The sequence below is a fragment of the Protopterus annectens genome, chromosome 3.part1 (assembly GCF_019279795.1).
Source record: "Protopterus annectens isolate FY-2018-M chromosome 3.part1, PAN1.0, whole genome shotgun sequence".
NCBI classification, from domain to species: domain Eukaryota; kingdom Metazoa; phylum Chordata; order Ceratodontiformes; family Protopteridae; genus Protopterus; species Protopterus annectens.
In genome coordinates, this window is record NC_056732.1 from 581,492,778 (window position 1) to 581,511,191 (window position 18,414).

At 38.8% G+C, this 18,414-nt stretch overlaps 1 protein-coding gene across 4 annotated transcripts in view; it reads right to left on the reverse strand.

Moving 5' to 3' along the window:
• Positions 1–906: 906 nt before the first annotated feature.
• Positions 907–18,414, reverse strand: part of BRD1 (bromodomain containing 1) — a 2,713,326-nt gene continuing 2,695,818 nt past the window's right edge. For all 4 annotated transcript variants that reach the window (XM_044066979.1, XM_044066978.1, XM_044066977.1 and 1 more), the window contains one exon: positions 907–2,265. In XM_044066979.1, coding sequence (XP_043922914.1) covers positions 2,082–2,265 — 184 coding nt within the window. In that variant the 3' untranslated portion in view covers positions 907–2,081. The remainder of the gene's footprint in view (positions 2,266–18,414) is intronic.

Genomic DNA, 18,414 nt, shown 5'->3' on the forward strand with positions numbered 1-18,414 from the left:
CTTAAGCCTGACTTGGGGAACATGCTTGAATTATCCTATATAACAGCATCTGAAGAACCTTTAACAGGCATTGATGATTCCTTTGCTGTCAAGCCTGGGAGTTGAACAAGCACTTGCTTGGTGAAGGCATCCTTAGGCTGATAAGGTCCTGGGACATCAACTAACTCAAGCCAGGCATAAGATATCAGTTATGAGGTGTCTAAGTAACCACTGTCAGATTCTGCGGACAAACAGCAAAAGAATTTCGAGAGTTTCTTGTGGTTCATATTGTACGAGCAGAGCATCTCTACCAGCATTTATAGTCTTGAGGCTCAAGTCCTTGCAGATGGTGCACAATGTGAAGTCAAGACAAATGCCAAAACAATAAACACATTAGCTGTGCCTATCATTGAAGTTAATCTGCCTCTTACATGCAAACTTACTGTGGTTGACTGGCATCCCCAGATCTGTAAATGGGCATTGTCTGAAACCCAGCAGAACACTTACGAATTAAACAGGAACCTCTGATCTAGCCCCTAAAAAAGAGCAACTCTACAAAGAAAAAGGAAAATTACCTGGGGGTACTTGTCTGATCTTCCTTCAAGGCCTACCCTGATGGACTGTAATGAATACCTGTACAACATCATGCAGCAAGAAAGACATGAAGATGTCCAACTGTACACTGTGCTTTAGACATTTATGTGCAGATGTCTGGGATGTGGGGAAAGAGCTTGAACTCTGGTTGGACACAAGACTCTGCATGTGCCAGAGATCTCAGAAGTTATGACTAAGTATATGAAGCAGGTACACTAAATTATATGCATTAACATCTAAAAAAAATATAATTTGAAATATTTCAAGTACTAAATGGTATGCATTATATACATGAACACTAAAGCATTTGGTTTAATACACTCAGACAATAAATCAGTCAAAATCATTACTTTATTTTCATTAAAATAAAAAAGTGGTCTGCAAACCCTCCCTACCATGTTTAGTCCCAAACCTAATACTTTAGTTTTCACAAAATAAAAAATGCTCTAGACCTATATACATAATCACATGTACCATACAAAATTGTATTCAAAATGTCTATTGCTATTCAGCATGTCAAAATTAAGATGATTTTTATACATAAGCCCATTATTTAACAAAGGACTCAAAATTAAAAAAATGCACAGTCCGTTTAAAATCTGTACTATACAACATGTGCTGTTTTAATTTTTCCCTAGCCACTTATTCTTTCCAATGTGCCCATGTAAAAAAAGTATACAATAATTATCACAAAGTCCATTGCAAAGCAAATATATACAATTTCTACAATAAATAATAATGCAGACATTTAATATAAAATGCTGGGACTTGGAGAAAATGAACTGAAAAATAAATTTTTAAAAACAGCTTTTTCTACAAGCAAATATGTACAACAGAAAGAGCCTAGAACTAGGCTAATTCTAATGACCTGCAGGTAAGGTTACTGTACTAACAATGTAGAGGTTCATAACCATTTCTCTGAAATGCTTACAACTTCCATCAGATGAAATAAGTGTGTCACATAAAGAAAGACTAATGATAAATGAATACCAAGATAAAAAATGCAAAGATGTGATCCTAGAGCTATAAATTTCTTTTGTCAATTTTATTATGAGGTAAATCTTACAAAATGGTGCTTGGGTGTACTGCTGTTTATACAAATATACAGGACAGTGAAATGACCAACCCTTAGTAAACTACCCTCTTCTGTTTCAAAAGCAGTTAAAGAGCAGTCAAAATAAGTTAAATGACAAACAATATACACATCTATACATAATATATAATATATATATAATATATATGTACAACTTTTCTTTCCATGTAGCAGTATAAACACTATGAACAAGGAGATGAATACAGCTGTAGTGGAAGCTCCTGTAAACCACAAGAAACCGACAGTAGATCAAAACCAAAAAGACAACGAATGCTTCAACATGTTGATCCCTAAAATGCAGCCGGTGAAGCAGCAATTTGAGAATGAAATTCTTCAGTACATTCTTTTGGTAGCAAAATGATTTTAGTAAAGCTGAAGTTAGATGATGCAAACTGCTGTTTGAAAGTACCATTATTTAGTCTATGTCACTAAAGTCACAAATAGGTTCACCCTGCACTCGATTCAAATGATCCATAGCACGACTAAAGGCAATATGTACAGCCTTCCGTATTGTAGAGTTTCTACCTTCCATCATTTTTAAATTGTCTAAGGCGTTATCCATTCCAAGGGGAACCATTTTAGATTTTGGAAGCCACTGCCTAAAATATATAAATGAAGTAAATTACATTTCATTTTTAAAAATATTCAGCTATGTTCATTTTATATTAACATAAGAGATGAAACTAAACTGTGTAATTAAAATAGTATATTCAACAAATATGACAGTTCATTTTATATTAAGTTAAAATTGCTGTTCGTGATTTCAAAAATATGTATTTACCATAACTGCTGACCTTTACAAGCACTATGTATATCCTAAAGATTTGAGAATGGAAGACTGTCTCAGTGCAGACTAAATATTTGGAAAGTCATTTTTCCTCCCATCGCTTTTTAAACTGCAACAAATTCACATAAATATTTAACAATTTTTATTCACTCCACCATTAACTGCTCAGTTCTTGCCTTCCCTTAAACCTCACTCTCTCCCCCCTTGTACTCTTGAACATTATTCTACATGTATTGCTCCCACAAATTCAATTTCTATGAAATTTGCTCCTCTCCTTTTCTAAAGATCCTACCTCCATTTTTATCTCCTTTACAATATTCAAAAGTAACTATGTTTAGTATACATTTTGATTTCTATATTCTAGTGACTGATTACAAGACAACCAATAGCATTAAAATTACTAATTAATGCCATACTATGTCAAGGCAATTGAAATCCTATACCCAATCTTCCTCTTCTTTTGGCTTTTCCGGTTAGGGGTCGCCACAGCGGATCACTGTCCGCTCATGACTGGCAGTGGAGTTTTGCAGTGTGGAGTTGCCAGCCCGGCGCCCAACCTTCCACAGAAGGCACACACTCACGCCTAGGGCCAATTTAGTGTCTCCAATCCACCTACAGCATGTCTTTGGGATGTGGGAGGAAACTGGAGCACCCGGAGGAAACCCATGCGACCAAAGGGAGGACATGCAGGCTCTGCACAGAATGCACCCCAGTCGAGGATCGAACCAGAGAACCTTTTGCTGTGAGGTGGCAACGCTAACCGCTGCACCACCGTGACCGCCCGAAATCCTATACCCAATAAACTTCCTTATTCTGTTCCCAAAAATTCATGCCAAATTACTCTGAGATTTTTTTTAATTTGCCAACTTGTTACATTCCCAAAAAGTCTTCCCAATTACCTATCTCTTCCCCATCACATCTACATTTGCTACCTATGGGAAAAAAATCCTCTGAAGTCTACTTGAAGTACATCATCATCATCTATGCAAACACCATGTAAAAAATCCTAAATTTTCTGGGCTTGCTGCATACTTGGGAGTCGTACAGATTTTCTTCCCATTGCTTCTTTGCAAATTGCTGTTCCATTTTTTTCCCAATCTTTTCTTAGTGTATTTACAACTATAAGAATCAAGCAGCATTTTACACAACCTACTAATTATCCCTTTAATAGCATCTACTATTCTAGTCTAACAACTAAAAGCTTTTCTTGAGTTGATCTTTCACATATTACTCCATTTGTTTAGCTCTCTCTTTGCATATACTCAATCCTTCATATGGTAAGCAATCTCTAACCTGTAGTCCAAACATCTGCCTAACGCCATCCCATTTTATTACCTTTCCTTCTAGAGTTATTTGCTCTCAGTACCCTGGCTCCTTTGCTAATTTCCTTCAGTAAATTTTAGCCTCCTCTTACTTGCACACAACACATCCCTATTGAAAAAATCCACACCACCTTAGTTTTTAGAATACTTTGTTACTTTATGAATATAATACTCTTTTTTTTTCTCTCCTTAAGGACTTGCATCAAAAATCTTAGTTTCGCTATGTCTTGACCCCCCCCCCCCACACACACACACACACCACTTCATCATTGTTCTTTTCCACACTTATTAATCCTATTACGCTTATCGGGGAAAGCAAGTGCTATCATTGTCCTACTCAAAAGTCCCAGCTGACTACTGAATGTTTTCTCTGTATCAAGACTCTCAAAATAGTTTTCTTATACTCTGATTCACTCTGGAGCATCATTGTTTTTCTACTGATGTCAAATGCTTGTTCCCCCCTCCATAAAACCACACTGATCCACACCTATCAATTTTGCTAAAATCTTCGCCATTCTCTTAGCTAGTACCGAGGAATATTTTATAATTATGGTTTAAATTTGAAATGGGCCTAAAAGAAGCCAGATCTGAATAGCCTCTACCATCTTTGGGGAATACAGTCATCATAGCTTTCTTTCAAGGTGCAGGTACTGTCCCCATTTTAAGACACTGTTAAGTAAACCTTTCCAGATTTTTATTGCTTTCTTCCTTCCTAACTGCTAAATGTTCAAAGATATACCATCTATGGCTGGAGTCTTCTCCGCTGTGTATACATTACCATTTTTATTTAATTTCATCATATCTTGGCTATTAGTTGCAGAGCCTTGTCCTCTTCTAATCTTTGCATAACTAAGTTCTCCATAAATATTTCTATTGTTGCCTTTTTTGGTTTTCACATTGCTCTGCTTTATACAAGTTTTCATAAAAATTCTGAATTATCTCTAATACCAATATGGCGCTCTGGTTATTTTTTTTTAGTCATAGGCTCCCAATTCTTCTTTAGAACTAATTCTACGATTTGCTGCTTAAATTATTCTGCTAAAATATTTGTGATCAGAGGTTATATTTAAAATAAATAAATAAAACAGCTGCTTAACAGCAACCTTTCTAAACTTACACGTATTAGGCAAATATTCCGTTATTTCCCTATGGTACCACACAGGTACTCCTCCTCTTGTTCTGTAAGATTCCCCTCCTTCAATTTTGCTAACTCTTCTAAATAATTTGTATTACTTCTTTTCCATACCTACTTCTCTCTTGTTTCAACCACATTTTAAACTGTGTTAACTATCCTATTCACAAGCAATCCCTTCTGAAGTAATTTTTATCTTCCCTAACAATGCCTAAATTATAAACACTACCCATTCTTTGAATTCCTCTATTTAACAGATTAGTAAAAAAAAAAAAAAGCATCAGTGCCTGATTATTACATCATTACCCTGCATCATCATTAGTTTTTATTGATGCATATAGTTACTGGATAGGTATCAAAGCTTTCAATTAAACATGCAGACTCCTGTGAAATATAATTTGTATCCAGTCTAGCTCAGTTACTGCATCCTAGAGAATATGCAGTCTGAACAGTTTCTTGCTACTGAATTCACATTTTTCATACCAAATATTCTTATTAATTTCTTCAGACATCTACCATCTTTTGTCACAATTTACTTTCCAAGTTGTCCCGACACATCAACGCTGATGCAAATCGGGGTCCAGTTTCACCCATAAATACTCCCTGCTGAATTTTTATTACTTCGCTGCAAATTCTGGTAAGATCCATAATACGAGTATTAGATAGAATATAAATACATACACCAGCATAATCCTCTCCTGCCAAAAAACCCTTACTACTGCAACTTTACTGTTAATGTCCTTTTACTCCCTCTTCTGTCACTACTACAGTCCCTTCTTGCAATCAGTATTACTACTCCCCATTTCCTTTGTCCCGGATGCTCTGGTGAATGTCCACCCTGAAATCATTTGTCAAATTCACATGCTGATTTCCATACAACTACATCTCCTTCAACATAACTATTTACACTCTACACAACACAATAATTTTTGCTTTTTTGACTCATCTGTTTAGACCATTTACATTCCATGAAAAGGCAGCTATTCTGATAAAAAGTTATTACTCCTACATACTACACATTACAATTCTTTGGAATATATACATTTCTAATTTGCAGCTTACATGCACACATTAATGAATGGAGGTATGATCTTTTACACAGTTACTTTAACTGAATCCCATGTCACATTTTTTCAGACTTTTAGTTTTAATAAACACACTCAAGAAACAAAGTTAAATACAATCTTAATGCATCATCTCCTTTTAACTCGCCACAAACACCAAAAACAATATGCACTTTCTAAACTTGATGTTTACCACTCCAAATAGGAGCACGTGCTCAAAATCAATGGCTACACCCTCAGGTATTACCTATTATAAAGTTAAGATTAACCATCCTAAAACATGTTAGAGCCTGTGCTCTCACTTACACAAATTGCTGTCTATTTTATCTCTGGTCCCCTTCCCAGATACCAAAAATGGCTTGCATGCTTTTAGTAAACAGACTTTTAGCCTTAACAAAAAGTGGTCCAGATACCCTTTGATAAATTGCACGCAACTACATTTAATGCAAAGTGCAACAACTGTTTGAGGAGGCAGTTACTTGTAGAAGTATTCAATTTATTCGCTTTCAAAAAACTTTTTGCTAATACCCCTTTGAAAGTGGCATTCTATTCTGTAGATTTTAGCCCAAATAAACTGTTCAGACCTCTCAGTTAATTGCTGGCATCTGTAAGCTACTAATCTCCTGCTAAAAGCAGTTGCTAATGGCAGCAAAAAAATGATTAAGTTTACAAATACAAGAAAAGTCTAGCAGTTTACAAGCTTTACATCATTTTACTTATTTTGTAAGCTTGTTTAAAAACTTGTCTACATCATAAACTGAGGATATTTGTTGAGACAGACATCTATAAAAACAGAGATCTTTTAATTCTATATATAATAAGATCAGTACATCTTAAAACACAGCTGGCAGCCCAAAACCATAATATAAAGTTTAACTTGCTTCTCCCCAACCACCTTTTTATTTTGCTACAATGTAAACATAGATATATTACAATTAAAAAAGCACTTTCTTGTTTTAATATCACTAGCACTTAAGTGGTTATTGATAAAAAAACTCCCCAAGTCATACTTAAAATACACCTGACTTCATACTGCACATATAATGCTTTACAATATAACATGCAACTTAAATCAGAAAATGTTTATTAAGAACAAAAACTGTTTTACTTGTACTTCATCTGCCCAATCAGTATCCTTCTAAACATTAATAAAGTGGGCTTTATAAGTTACAATTCTACCTGTTTAACAGTCGACAAACTTCCAAACTTTTTCAGCCACCTCATCCAGAACCACAGTTCACATATCAAAACTACATCTAATGGGATTGAGGCTTAGTTCTCCCTTTTAGTCACTAATTTCACATTGTTGCTAGCCTTCTTCCTGTCATCACAATCTCATAACACCAGTCTCTGGGGTTCAAGTCCAATGTATTCCTGTCTCTTCTAGTCATCTCTGGACTTTGTTTCAAAGGAAGATGTTTGAGTGACAAAGGAAAATGTTTCACTGGCAAAGAGTTCTATGGAATAACAGAGTCCCCTTCAGCTTGCTAGCTTACTCTTTGCCATTTTGTATTCCACAATCTGTTCTGCATTCAAAAATGTCTGATCCTACAAGAAAAATATTCTGAATACAACTAGATACAGCAACTTTAACTGTACATCTGCTCTTGATATGTTATGATTACCATGATAAACTTGCTTCTCTTCTGCTTAGTCTACAGCAAATCTTCCACAAATGTTCTGATGTTCCCAATATTAATACTCTTCCCTTCTTCCACAGTTTTGTTTTGTAGAAGCAGCTCTTTTTTGCTGGTATGACTGCATATTCACTAATATAGGATTCAGTTGCCTTCTTATGGCCAAATTTGAGGCCTACACATGATGTGCTCCCTCAGTTAACAAATCTAGTAGTAGAATACTAGTCCACTGACTATTTGCATTTCCATAAAAAATTACTGCAGTTCATTTCTTCCAGTTTTTGTGGTACAGCAAAAAGTTGCGGGTTTTCCACGCATGCTCCGTCTTCTCAAAAAGAGCTGTTTCAAATAGTAGTAGAAGACTCATGTTCGGCTGGTCTTTTCTTCATTTCAGTCTCAAGAGTTCTGCAGTTGTATCAGTTCATGTGAATAGCTATTTAAAGCTACTTTCCAGCCTTTTGCCACCCAATGTCTCATTTACTTAACCACCACGAATGCTTTTGATTTCAGCTTCCTATAAATTATTGGAAGTAATATCCTGTACTAAAGCTGAGAAATAAACTGCTTTTTGTTAAACAGGGCAAGGTCCCTCCTAGCCACAGCTGATGATGTTTCTTCTCTGGTCGAGTTCTGCATACTTCCTCCAAATGTCTTAAGTGAATTTTACCAAAATGTGCAACTTTTACTGGCTTTTTTTTAACAATTTCTCAGTTTTTTGCAATGGGAGAGCTCTAATCAACCTGCTATTCAACAGGAAGCCATAATGGCAGCTTCACTTACTACAGTTTTTGAGAAAATTATATAACACTGCTTAATACTTCTATCTCCAAAGGGGCAGCAAAAAGGTAAATGTATAAAGGAAGCAGACTTCAGTATAGCATTTTTACAGGGCAAAAGCTAAGGAATTAGTCAGGACACAGAGAAAGCATGCTGGATGAACAAAGGGAGGACACTATTACCAGAAGAAAATCTTCATTTAGTCTTAAACCATATAGGGACATCTCTACCCAAAGAAGCACACAGTTTGGCAAGGACCTACAAAGTTATAGTAGAGCTGGAAGGAGTGGGAGTAATGCAGGAATTTATTTCCAACTGGCTGTGTTTGCAAAGGTCAAGAGACCTCTAGCAGGTAAGCAAGTTTTGAAAATATACAAATTCCTGACATGTATTATAACTACTGCAGTAAACAAGGGCATTCAATGCAACATTTTAAGTTTAGTGACATTTAAGTACTGAACATGCAAGTATTTTACAGTACTCCTACAAGGCAGCTATCATTCTTAAGCCAGTTTCATTATATTGTTTACTATACTAATGTAATACACCTTATTTTGCATGTGTGGCTAACTAGCATTATCTTAAATTCTAGTGACTGTAAAATGTGAAAACAGCCACATAAAGGTATCAAAATATGCTACACTATTCGGTCAAATATTATTCTGGACACTAGGAATATCTGTAGACTTGTATGATGCTACAGCTGATTTTGTCATATTTTCAATAACGTAACACTGCTTTAGGGAGAGAAATTCTGATGAAATCTATTTCAGATTAAAAGCAGCATCTCTTGAATTTGGAGGCATACAGCAGCACTCAAGGCAAAAATGCTCTCTGTGATGTCCACAGCACCCATGACCCATGAAATAGCTGGTCCTAAGTCCAAGTCTCTATGGAACAATTTATAGGGCTCTACATAACACAGGTGTACACGTGAATTTTTTAATGTAATTTTTGCCTTGACACCTGCAGTCATTAAGCCCTCCCCACAATGAGCCTTAGCTTATTTGCTCCCTATTGGGCACAATATGGTCACCAACTTGAGTGACAGCAAGCCAGAGGGAGCCATCATCCAGGCAGGCATAAACCAGAAGGAGCCATTATCCAGGCAGGAATTTAACCTACTTGGTGCCATATTCATTCATGAACCATCATCATTCTGTGGCCCACACCCCTCGCAGAGGATCTGGAGTATCAACTCAAGGGACTCAAGGAAAGAGTTCTCTCACCACTGAACTTCTCTCTGCCTCAGACCCTGTTGTTACTTCTTGTTTCTCTGATGAGCACTAATCCAACCCCCTCACAGACAAGGTACATGTAAATACAGAAATATAAGACTCGCCAATTTGGAAGAGTCCAGCAAGATAATGTAGGGATTCCACATTTCTGTCTCTCTAGTCTTTATGGGTAGTATTCTCATAGGCATACAGCATGAGGAGAACTTCTTTCATCTAGGCAGAGATTTTAGGGTAGAAGGTTTTCTGACTTTATACATAACATACAGTACCTTCAAAAGTGGAATAAGCTATTATGTTGCCTGGTGCCATCCCCCAATATGAAACCCCCCAACGGTACGTTGAGAAGTTCCTCTGCTACCCCAGAATTAAAGAGCTAACAAAATAAAATGTTTCCTTTTAAACTGTAGCAACTGCTTACTACAGATCAACATCTGTAGCAGTCAGATGCTACAGTACTTAAAGTACTTGCAGAATACTAAAGTACTTCAGTTGTGAAGTATTAGGACACAATTTACTAAAAAAAAAATGAATTCCTCAAACTGTGGCACACTGCTTGCTACATTTTCTACCACATAAGGAACACTAAAAGTGCTTCAGTTATGGCCACAAACACAATACCATCATTGATTTCTGAATGCTGGTAATCCACATGCACTGAAGACAGACTGGCATCTGCTGATCAAGCCTTTTAATACACTGTGCCCAAGGCGACTACCCCCCTCACTCCACCTTAACTACACTACTGAGCATCTCCCCTAATATTAAGTCCTTAAAGTGCATCAGGATAAGAAAATCCAAACTGCCAACCTTAAGACTCTTCAGGTTTGATTTCAGCAATGCCCTTCCCTCCCGACATCAGGCATGTACACATCTGGGAGAGTTCTTCAGTATTCTCTTGACACAGTGGGACTATCTGGGTAAGCCATGGTTTTCAGCTGCTTTGACAGGAAAGCTTCTACCCTTCTTTGCCAAGACCTTCTGCAATACATCATGAATCAGGGTGGATGGAGGAAAAATGCAATGATGTTCTCTTTCCTTAGGAAAGAAGGCGGCGTTCACTGCCTAAGCTTGCTTGCAGGGGATATCTAGCAAAGCCTTTCCTTCTGGTAAGTTCTCCTTTGATTTGAAAAGATGTACCAGAAGATGACCAGCTTAAAATCTGGAAGACTCTGGTGATCAGTTTCCATCTGTTAGCTAGGTCTGGTCATGCTCAGCTTGTCCACTCTATGGACCAGTCTGAAAAAATTAAAAAAAAAAAAAAAAAAAAAAAAACAGTTCTGACATTTAGTTGGGAAGCTATCTCAAAGGTTAAAGACCCAGTCTTCATCAAATCAGATCATAATCTTTAGTCTGACATGTCTCTAAATCACGGAATTCCTCAGCATGCTACATATGTTTTTGATGGGGAGCATATGCCCCCAGACTAAGTTTGAGGCATCTGTAGTCAGGACCTGCATCCCTTCTAGATTCACAGCATCATATTTTCCACTTGCTCAGACTACGGGGAGTGGCTTCTGTCTTATCTGCTGATGGAGATTCAACTCATTAGTTTAAGTGCTTAACAAATCATCACTTTTGTGGAGATGCGTGGTTAAGGAGGGTGGAATCTTAACAGCATGGAGTGCTAGACAAATCACCTCGGATGAGATTCAGATCTGCCTTTGTAGTCTCTAGTCTTCTGGTGTATTTTTAGTTATGTAATGTGCTTGGATAGATGCATACTAAAAGGGGTTTTACATACTGTACAAATGGCCTGATACGACAAGACTATAGAGAATAACTTCTGACATGGATGACATACTTTTTGCCATTAAGTGTGACAGATGTTAGCATTTCTTGACAAATTATTACTAGATAGTTGTCAAAGGAAGGGGACTCGTCTATAAAGATTTCAATATACCCGATAACTATCAATTTGAAGTGGGGTGCTGTCTTATACTGTAAGCTGCTGTCAAGATTTGTTTACCTACTCTTTGCATTTAATTTAAGTCAGTTTCAAATACACCACTGATTTTTGATGGCTACCCCTTGTACTGCAGTAACACTACTGGAAAATGAGTGAACAGAAGCAGTTTGCTTTGTAGCCATCAGCAAATTTAGTTAGCCATAGGTGTAGGTTAGAGGATCAGAGAAGTAGATGCTGAATAGGGGTCCCAGTACTAAGACTTGTGGAATATACAGCTGTGCAAGTTAAAATTATCATAACAGTAGATGTTCAAATGATCAGCCATATATCCTGCCAAGAATATAATGGCCAGCCAGATTCCAGAGGTTGAGGCACCTTCCATGTGACTGAGCGGAGCTGAATAAAAGACAAGTTTGGGTGTAAAGCCCTTCAGAGCTTTCCTGTCAGCAGAAAGAGGGAGGCTGAGCCTTGATGAGCAATGCAATAAACAAAAAAATAAATCCCACAACCTGGCATAAAAAAACACACCAAAAAACAAGGGGGATGGAGGGAGGAACAGCTACTGCAGCAGTGATCATTCCAACATCTACTGTTATAAGTAACTTGCACAACCGTACTATGTTTATCAATGACCTTCATTCAGTCATCCCAGATGCTACCTGCATTCAATATGTGGAGGACTCCACCTTGATTTGTTCTGACACCTCACAAGCTACTTTATTCACATTAACCCAAAATACCTTCAATACAGTAGAAAATGGCTCTCCAATCAACATCAGATCCTAAACCCCAACAAAACTAAGCTGATCCTCTTCTCCCCCACATGCAGGACCCCCTGCCATCCTTCAAAATAACCACTAACAACGGCACTATCATCTCCCCAGAAGCCCAAACTAAACTACTGGGTGTCACAGTTGATGACAACCTGAAGTTTGATGTGCATATCAAAGTATCAAAACCATTAATAAAAAATGTGTCTCTTTACAGAATCAAACCTTTCCTTACCCCACTTGCTAGAACTGCAAGTGCCCATTCCCATATACTATCAACTCTTCTCTACACCTCACCTCTATTCTCCAACTTAAACAAAACAAAGCTTAATAAACTATCACCCTGCTATAACCACATTGCCAGATTTGCTACTGGCACAGCCTACCGGACACACCATTGTCACAACCTAAATCGCCTAGGATGGCTTGAACAGCCCAGCCTACTGCAGTTCAACCAGCTAATAGTGGCACATAAAGCCCTTTAGCAACCAGAAAATACACTTGCACTAAAAAATATCATCAGCTCCTATACCAGCACCCAGCCACTGCGATCATCCACTAGACTCCTAGTTCAAACATATAAATCCAGCTACTCAGCTGGGGACACTGTTTCCCAACTCTGTTGGGAAAACATGGAACAGATTCCCAGCTGACTTGACCCTAGAGCCCTCACGAACTCAATTCAAAAACAAACTCAAGAAATACTTCAAAACTCATTGGTTATGTCCTTGCACTAACCCCGACTAGTGACCTCTCATTTCTTAGGTGCCTTACCTTAAACTACTTCTAACTTTTTTCTACCACTCCGTTTCAAGAAAGGTCAGTTGTATAACTGCTGCTCAGTGTGTCTTAAACCTGAATGTAATGTTATGTATATATAACTTTACAAAACATAACATTATTTTCAAAGTGTTTTATAATAAGTTAGTACTATATGTGCTATATGCTGGTATTGCTTACGACTGTAATCTGCTTGAAACTAGAATTTACTAAATATTCAATGTGTATTATCTTGGAGCTTTTCTCCCCGGGCCTCAGCTGAAAATGGACATATATCCAGTTGGACTATCCCGGTCAACAAATGTAAAACAAATGTTCATCATACTGATCACTGCTGCAGTAGCTGTAGCTACATAGGTAGATTATCTTTAGCTAACTACATTTGGGAGTCCAGAAGCCCCTGATGAATGGTCCTAGCAAAACTTGATCTGGACCTAGAGAAGGAATTAAGCTTATAGTATTTTGTAAAAGTACGTACAGAGGACCAAGAAACAGCTTTTAGAGTACATCTAGAAATTAACCCTTTCCAAAAAGCCATAGACGAAGCCAAGGCTCTGGCAGAGTGGGTTTTGACCCTGCCTGAAACATTTTGCTATGGTGAGTACAAACAAGGGTAACAGCCTCAGAAAACCACTTAGAAATAGTCTGTATTGACAAAAGCTATACCTCCTTATTACCTTCACCAGAAAAGAACAGCAGATCTGAAAGATTTAGTTTTGTCAAGGTAGTACCTCAGTTGTCTGTGGACTTCAAAGGTATACAGAATCATTTTACCCTCATTTCTAGGTTCAGGAAGAAAAACAGGTAAATGGATAGTTTGGCTTACAAGTAAACTAGGATACCACTCTAGACATAAAATGGATTAGTTCTCAAAGAAACCCTCGTCTCGGTGGAAAATGAGACAGGTTTGACTCACCATAAGAGCTGGCAACTCAGATATCCTTCTTACAGAGGTCAAATCAATCAGTGAAATTATTTTCCACATTAAGAACCTCAAGTCAGACAAATTAACTTGTTCAAAGGAAACAAGTGTTAGCTTCTCTAACACAAAATAAAGATCCCAAGAAGGGGCCATCAGTTTTCTTGGAGACCCCTTATGCAAAACCCCTTTCAAAAACATTCTGACATGAGACTGAATTAAGAGAGGAGGATCCATGGGCAGAAACGCTGAAATGGCTGATAAATGAACCTTGACAGAGGTATAAAACCTTGATAGAAGTATTGTAAACCATAGAACTAGCCCTGAATGTCTGCTGGTTATATTGTTGGCACAAACCAGAAAACCCTTTCTTTTGCTAATATACGATTTTCTAGTAGCAGACTTTGCCTCCATTAGTACTTGCTGCACATCCTTGGTAAACAGGTGCCTAAAAGGAATTAAGATCCTATCATCCAGTCAGTCAATTGAAGTGGATTGAATGGATATATCAAATACCCTTGTTCTTGTGAGAGTAGATCCTGTCTTAGTACCCACTGCATATCCTCAAGAAACAGGTCCCTAAAAGGAATTAAGATCCTATCATCCAGACAGTCAATTGAAGCTGATAGATGTTGGGGTGTACCAAACATCCTGGTTCTTGTGTGAGTAGATCCAGTCTGTGATGAAGCTTGTGGTAACTGCACCTGGCGGGAGAACCCCAGTTAACTGGGCCAGAAGGAAGTTACCACAATGATTTTGGGAGACTCCTCCTGAATCTTCAGAAGGACCTTGGATATTAATGGAATGGGAAGAAAAGCATAAAGGAACATTCTTGTCCAAGGACTTTTTGAAAGAGAACAAGAGCAATTCACAACCAGTCAAATGACTCCAAATTGACACAGATTTTTCTAGGGTTAGACAGTTTGAGGGGAGGCAGGTAGATTGTTGACTTTCTGGCTATTACACTGAGGCAACAGCAATTTCAGTCCTTACCAAAATGTATTAAGGATACAGAGAGAGTAGGAGACAAGATCCTGGCTTGCCCTAGATATTATGGGTGCATGCATTCCAAGGAATGCCAGCAAAGCAATGACAAGACTGAACTTTTTAACGTTTTGAAGGGTACTGACTTAAGATTTCATCTCACTCCTTCAGGTGGATGCTCTGTTTGCTCCAGTCACTGAAGGGGAACTGATTTCAGCAAATAATTAGTGTGGAAAAATCTGGGTAAATCTGGGCTGTGTTCTTCTTAGAAATGCATCAACTAACCATCCTTTAATTATTCTTCTCTTGGAGGAAAATGAATGAATCCTGAATGTGGTAATACTCTGCTTTCAGGTATTCCAAAACCAAAGGAGGACTACAATGGTGAAGCACAGAGACAAAAAAATGTCTATGACACAGGTGACGCAAGCTCGATTAGCAGGGAGGATGGGCATGTCTACTTGGGGGGGGGGGGGTACAGTTAGCTGAATATCACAGTTAGCTGAGTATCACATTAGTTTCCCCAGAGGAAAGATTGGTATGAATGAACAGCCTGGAGTTTGAGCATTAGGTTCAGTAAGCCACTGGTGATGATGGCAACCTCTGTCTAGGTGTACAGGATCAGTTACGAACACAAGGAGGTATTACAAGGGTTGGCACCGACATTGATTGCTCACTCCTCCACCCAGGAGGTGGGAATAGGCAAATACTAACATCTACTGGAGTCAGTATGCCACTGTGGGCACAAACTCCCTGATGTCCACCTGTGTGACTGCTCCTCCTGATGGCTCTCATCCCTATGGACATGGAGGTAAGTCCACACCATTAGGAACTGAATGGGCTTGACCTGAGTAGCAGGAGGCTTAACAGTCAAAAGGCACAGGAGGAAAATATTAAAAAACTCCCAGGCTGGGGTAGAACACGTAAAATGTCACATTACATACCCCAATTTCAGTTACTAAGTCATTATCACAAACTTTTTGCCTCTATACTGTCCTATAGAGCATGACTTCTGCTCCCTTGTGTGAGTTCATTTCAGGCAGACAGATGCAGGACAACATAAAGATACTCCTGCTTCAGCAGTAGTGAGACCTTCCCCTTCTTCAGTTTGGGCACCAAAATTGTATGGAACAGGTGGCTGGGGGATGCAGGATGTGTTACTACACTACAATTTCCAGAAAAGACCTTTGACAGGGTAAAGTGATTCCATCTGTGATGTCTTAAGGCAAGAGAACTTGGAGTTGGGTACATGTCTGGACAATGCAGGGAAAAAACAGCCTAAAGAAAAAAGGTATTTGCTAGCCGTAGGTCTCAACCTCTTAAGGGGCCAGTATAGAACACAGACACTAGCAATGTGCGACAGTCAATGTGGAACACACTACTTTTGCATTGAGAGAAAATGCATTTCCATGGGGCCTGGTTGAAGTGGGCTTTCTGACAGTAGTATTAAGTTAGTGAATACTGTACATTTGTAAAATTCAATAAGACATGCATCAATACATAAAAATAAAGTCAGCAGAAATCATTGATAAAATGCAACATACTCAGTAGAAAATTGCTACACAACAGCATTTAAGTGCAACTATTAAAAAATGCTTGTCAGTACCTGCTTTTCCAACCTCTACACAATCTCCCAACTAAATCTGTTAAATCAAGCAATCAAGGGACAAATGAGAGCAGAATCTGGGACAAATCAAGAATTAATCAGGGACATAAAATATTGCTACCATTACCTTGAAACATTGACAGAATAAGACAAAATAAGAGAATGTTAATTAAATATACACTTTCTGAAGTCTATACCTTGTTAATGTAATGCACCTCCTTTACTCCAAGTCACTAGCCTAGCTACTATTAACTTGAGACTTTGACAGAATGTGAATTAATAAGAAGTTATGTACTCACCATAACGTTCCATCTGAGTAGGTAAACTTCATTTGTCAGCAACCTATGGGTCTTCGGATCCATATCGGATCCGAGCCGGCAGTTTCCAACAGCATAGAGCCGAGCTCCAAGCTCCTCCCCCTATCCATAATCCCCTGCCAACCCTACCTGACCTCAGATCGAGTTTGCCCACAGCTAGATAAGCATGCAAATCACCCGCAAAACTAGCTACATACCTTTGCCATAAGGAAGGTATCTTGAACATCCGAAGGTCAGGGGGACAGAGAGGGGGGGGGTCGGCTGCTGACAAATGAAGTTTACCTACTCAGATGGAACGTTATGGTGAGTACATAACTTCTTAATCTGAAGTAGTTAACTTCATTTGTGCATCAACCTATGGGACAGAGTCCCCAGCTACCTAAATCTTGAGCGGTCCCTCAAGGAAGGATGTTCCGGATCACTGCAGAGCCAAAGGATGCTCTCCCTCTGGAGACAATATCCAGCTTGTAGTGATTAATGAAGGTATGAGACGAAGCCCATGTTGCTGCTGAGCAAATATCATCCAACGAGAGTCTAGAACGAAAGGCCGCCGAGGTAGAAACAGACCGGGTAGAGTGGGCATGGACTCCTAGAGGTGGGGCCGACCAGTACTTTCATATGCCAACAGAATACATTGAGAAATCCATCTGGACAGTGTGACTTTAGAAACAGCCTTTCCTAAGTTAAATTTGGTAAAGGAAATGAACAACTGATCTGATTGCCTATGACCAGCTGTTCTGTGTAAATAAAAGCGCAGTTGTCTGTGCAGATCCAATGAATGTAACTTATGTTCCCCTTTGTTCTGGTAGCTGGGAAAAAAAACTGGTAGGTTAATGGACTGATTAATATTCGATTCGGATGCGATTTTTGGAAGAAAGGAGGAATTGGTCCTGAGGTAGACTCTGTCTTTGTGGAAGGACAAATAAGGTGGTTTTGCACAAAGGGCTTGAATTTCGGAAACCCTTCGAGCTGAGGTGATAGCTACAAGAAAGGCAGTTTTCCATGATAAAAATTTTAGATCTACTGAAGCTGCAGGGTTAAAGGGAGGGCCTGTAAGTGCCTGCAATACCAAAGTTAAGTCCCAAGGAGGGACTGCTTCCTTCACCAGGGGTCTGAGTAAGAAGGTACCCTTCAGAAAGGCCTTGCATAACTTAGAGATCATCAACGGTCCAAGGTCGCTTCCTACGTGATAGTGAGAGATAGCCACCAATTGAACCTTGACTGTAGAGGAGCTGGCGCCCTGATCGAAGATTCCTGATAGGAAATCTAAGACCGCAGGCAACGGAGCTGTGAAAGGATCTAGATCTTTGTGCTCCACCCAAATGGAAAAACGTTTCCATTTGCTATCATAGACCTTTCTAGTGGATGGCTTATGCGCCGCCACCAGAATAGCTTTGACCTGGGAAGAGATACCGGGAGTCCTAGCTAACCTTGGAACTGGATCAACCCAGCCGTGAGCTTGAGGTTGTCCAGGTTCAGGGTCGGAAGATCCAATGGACGGGTTATGAG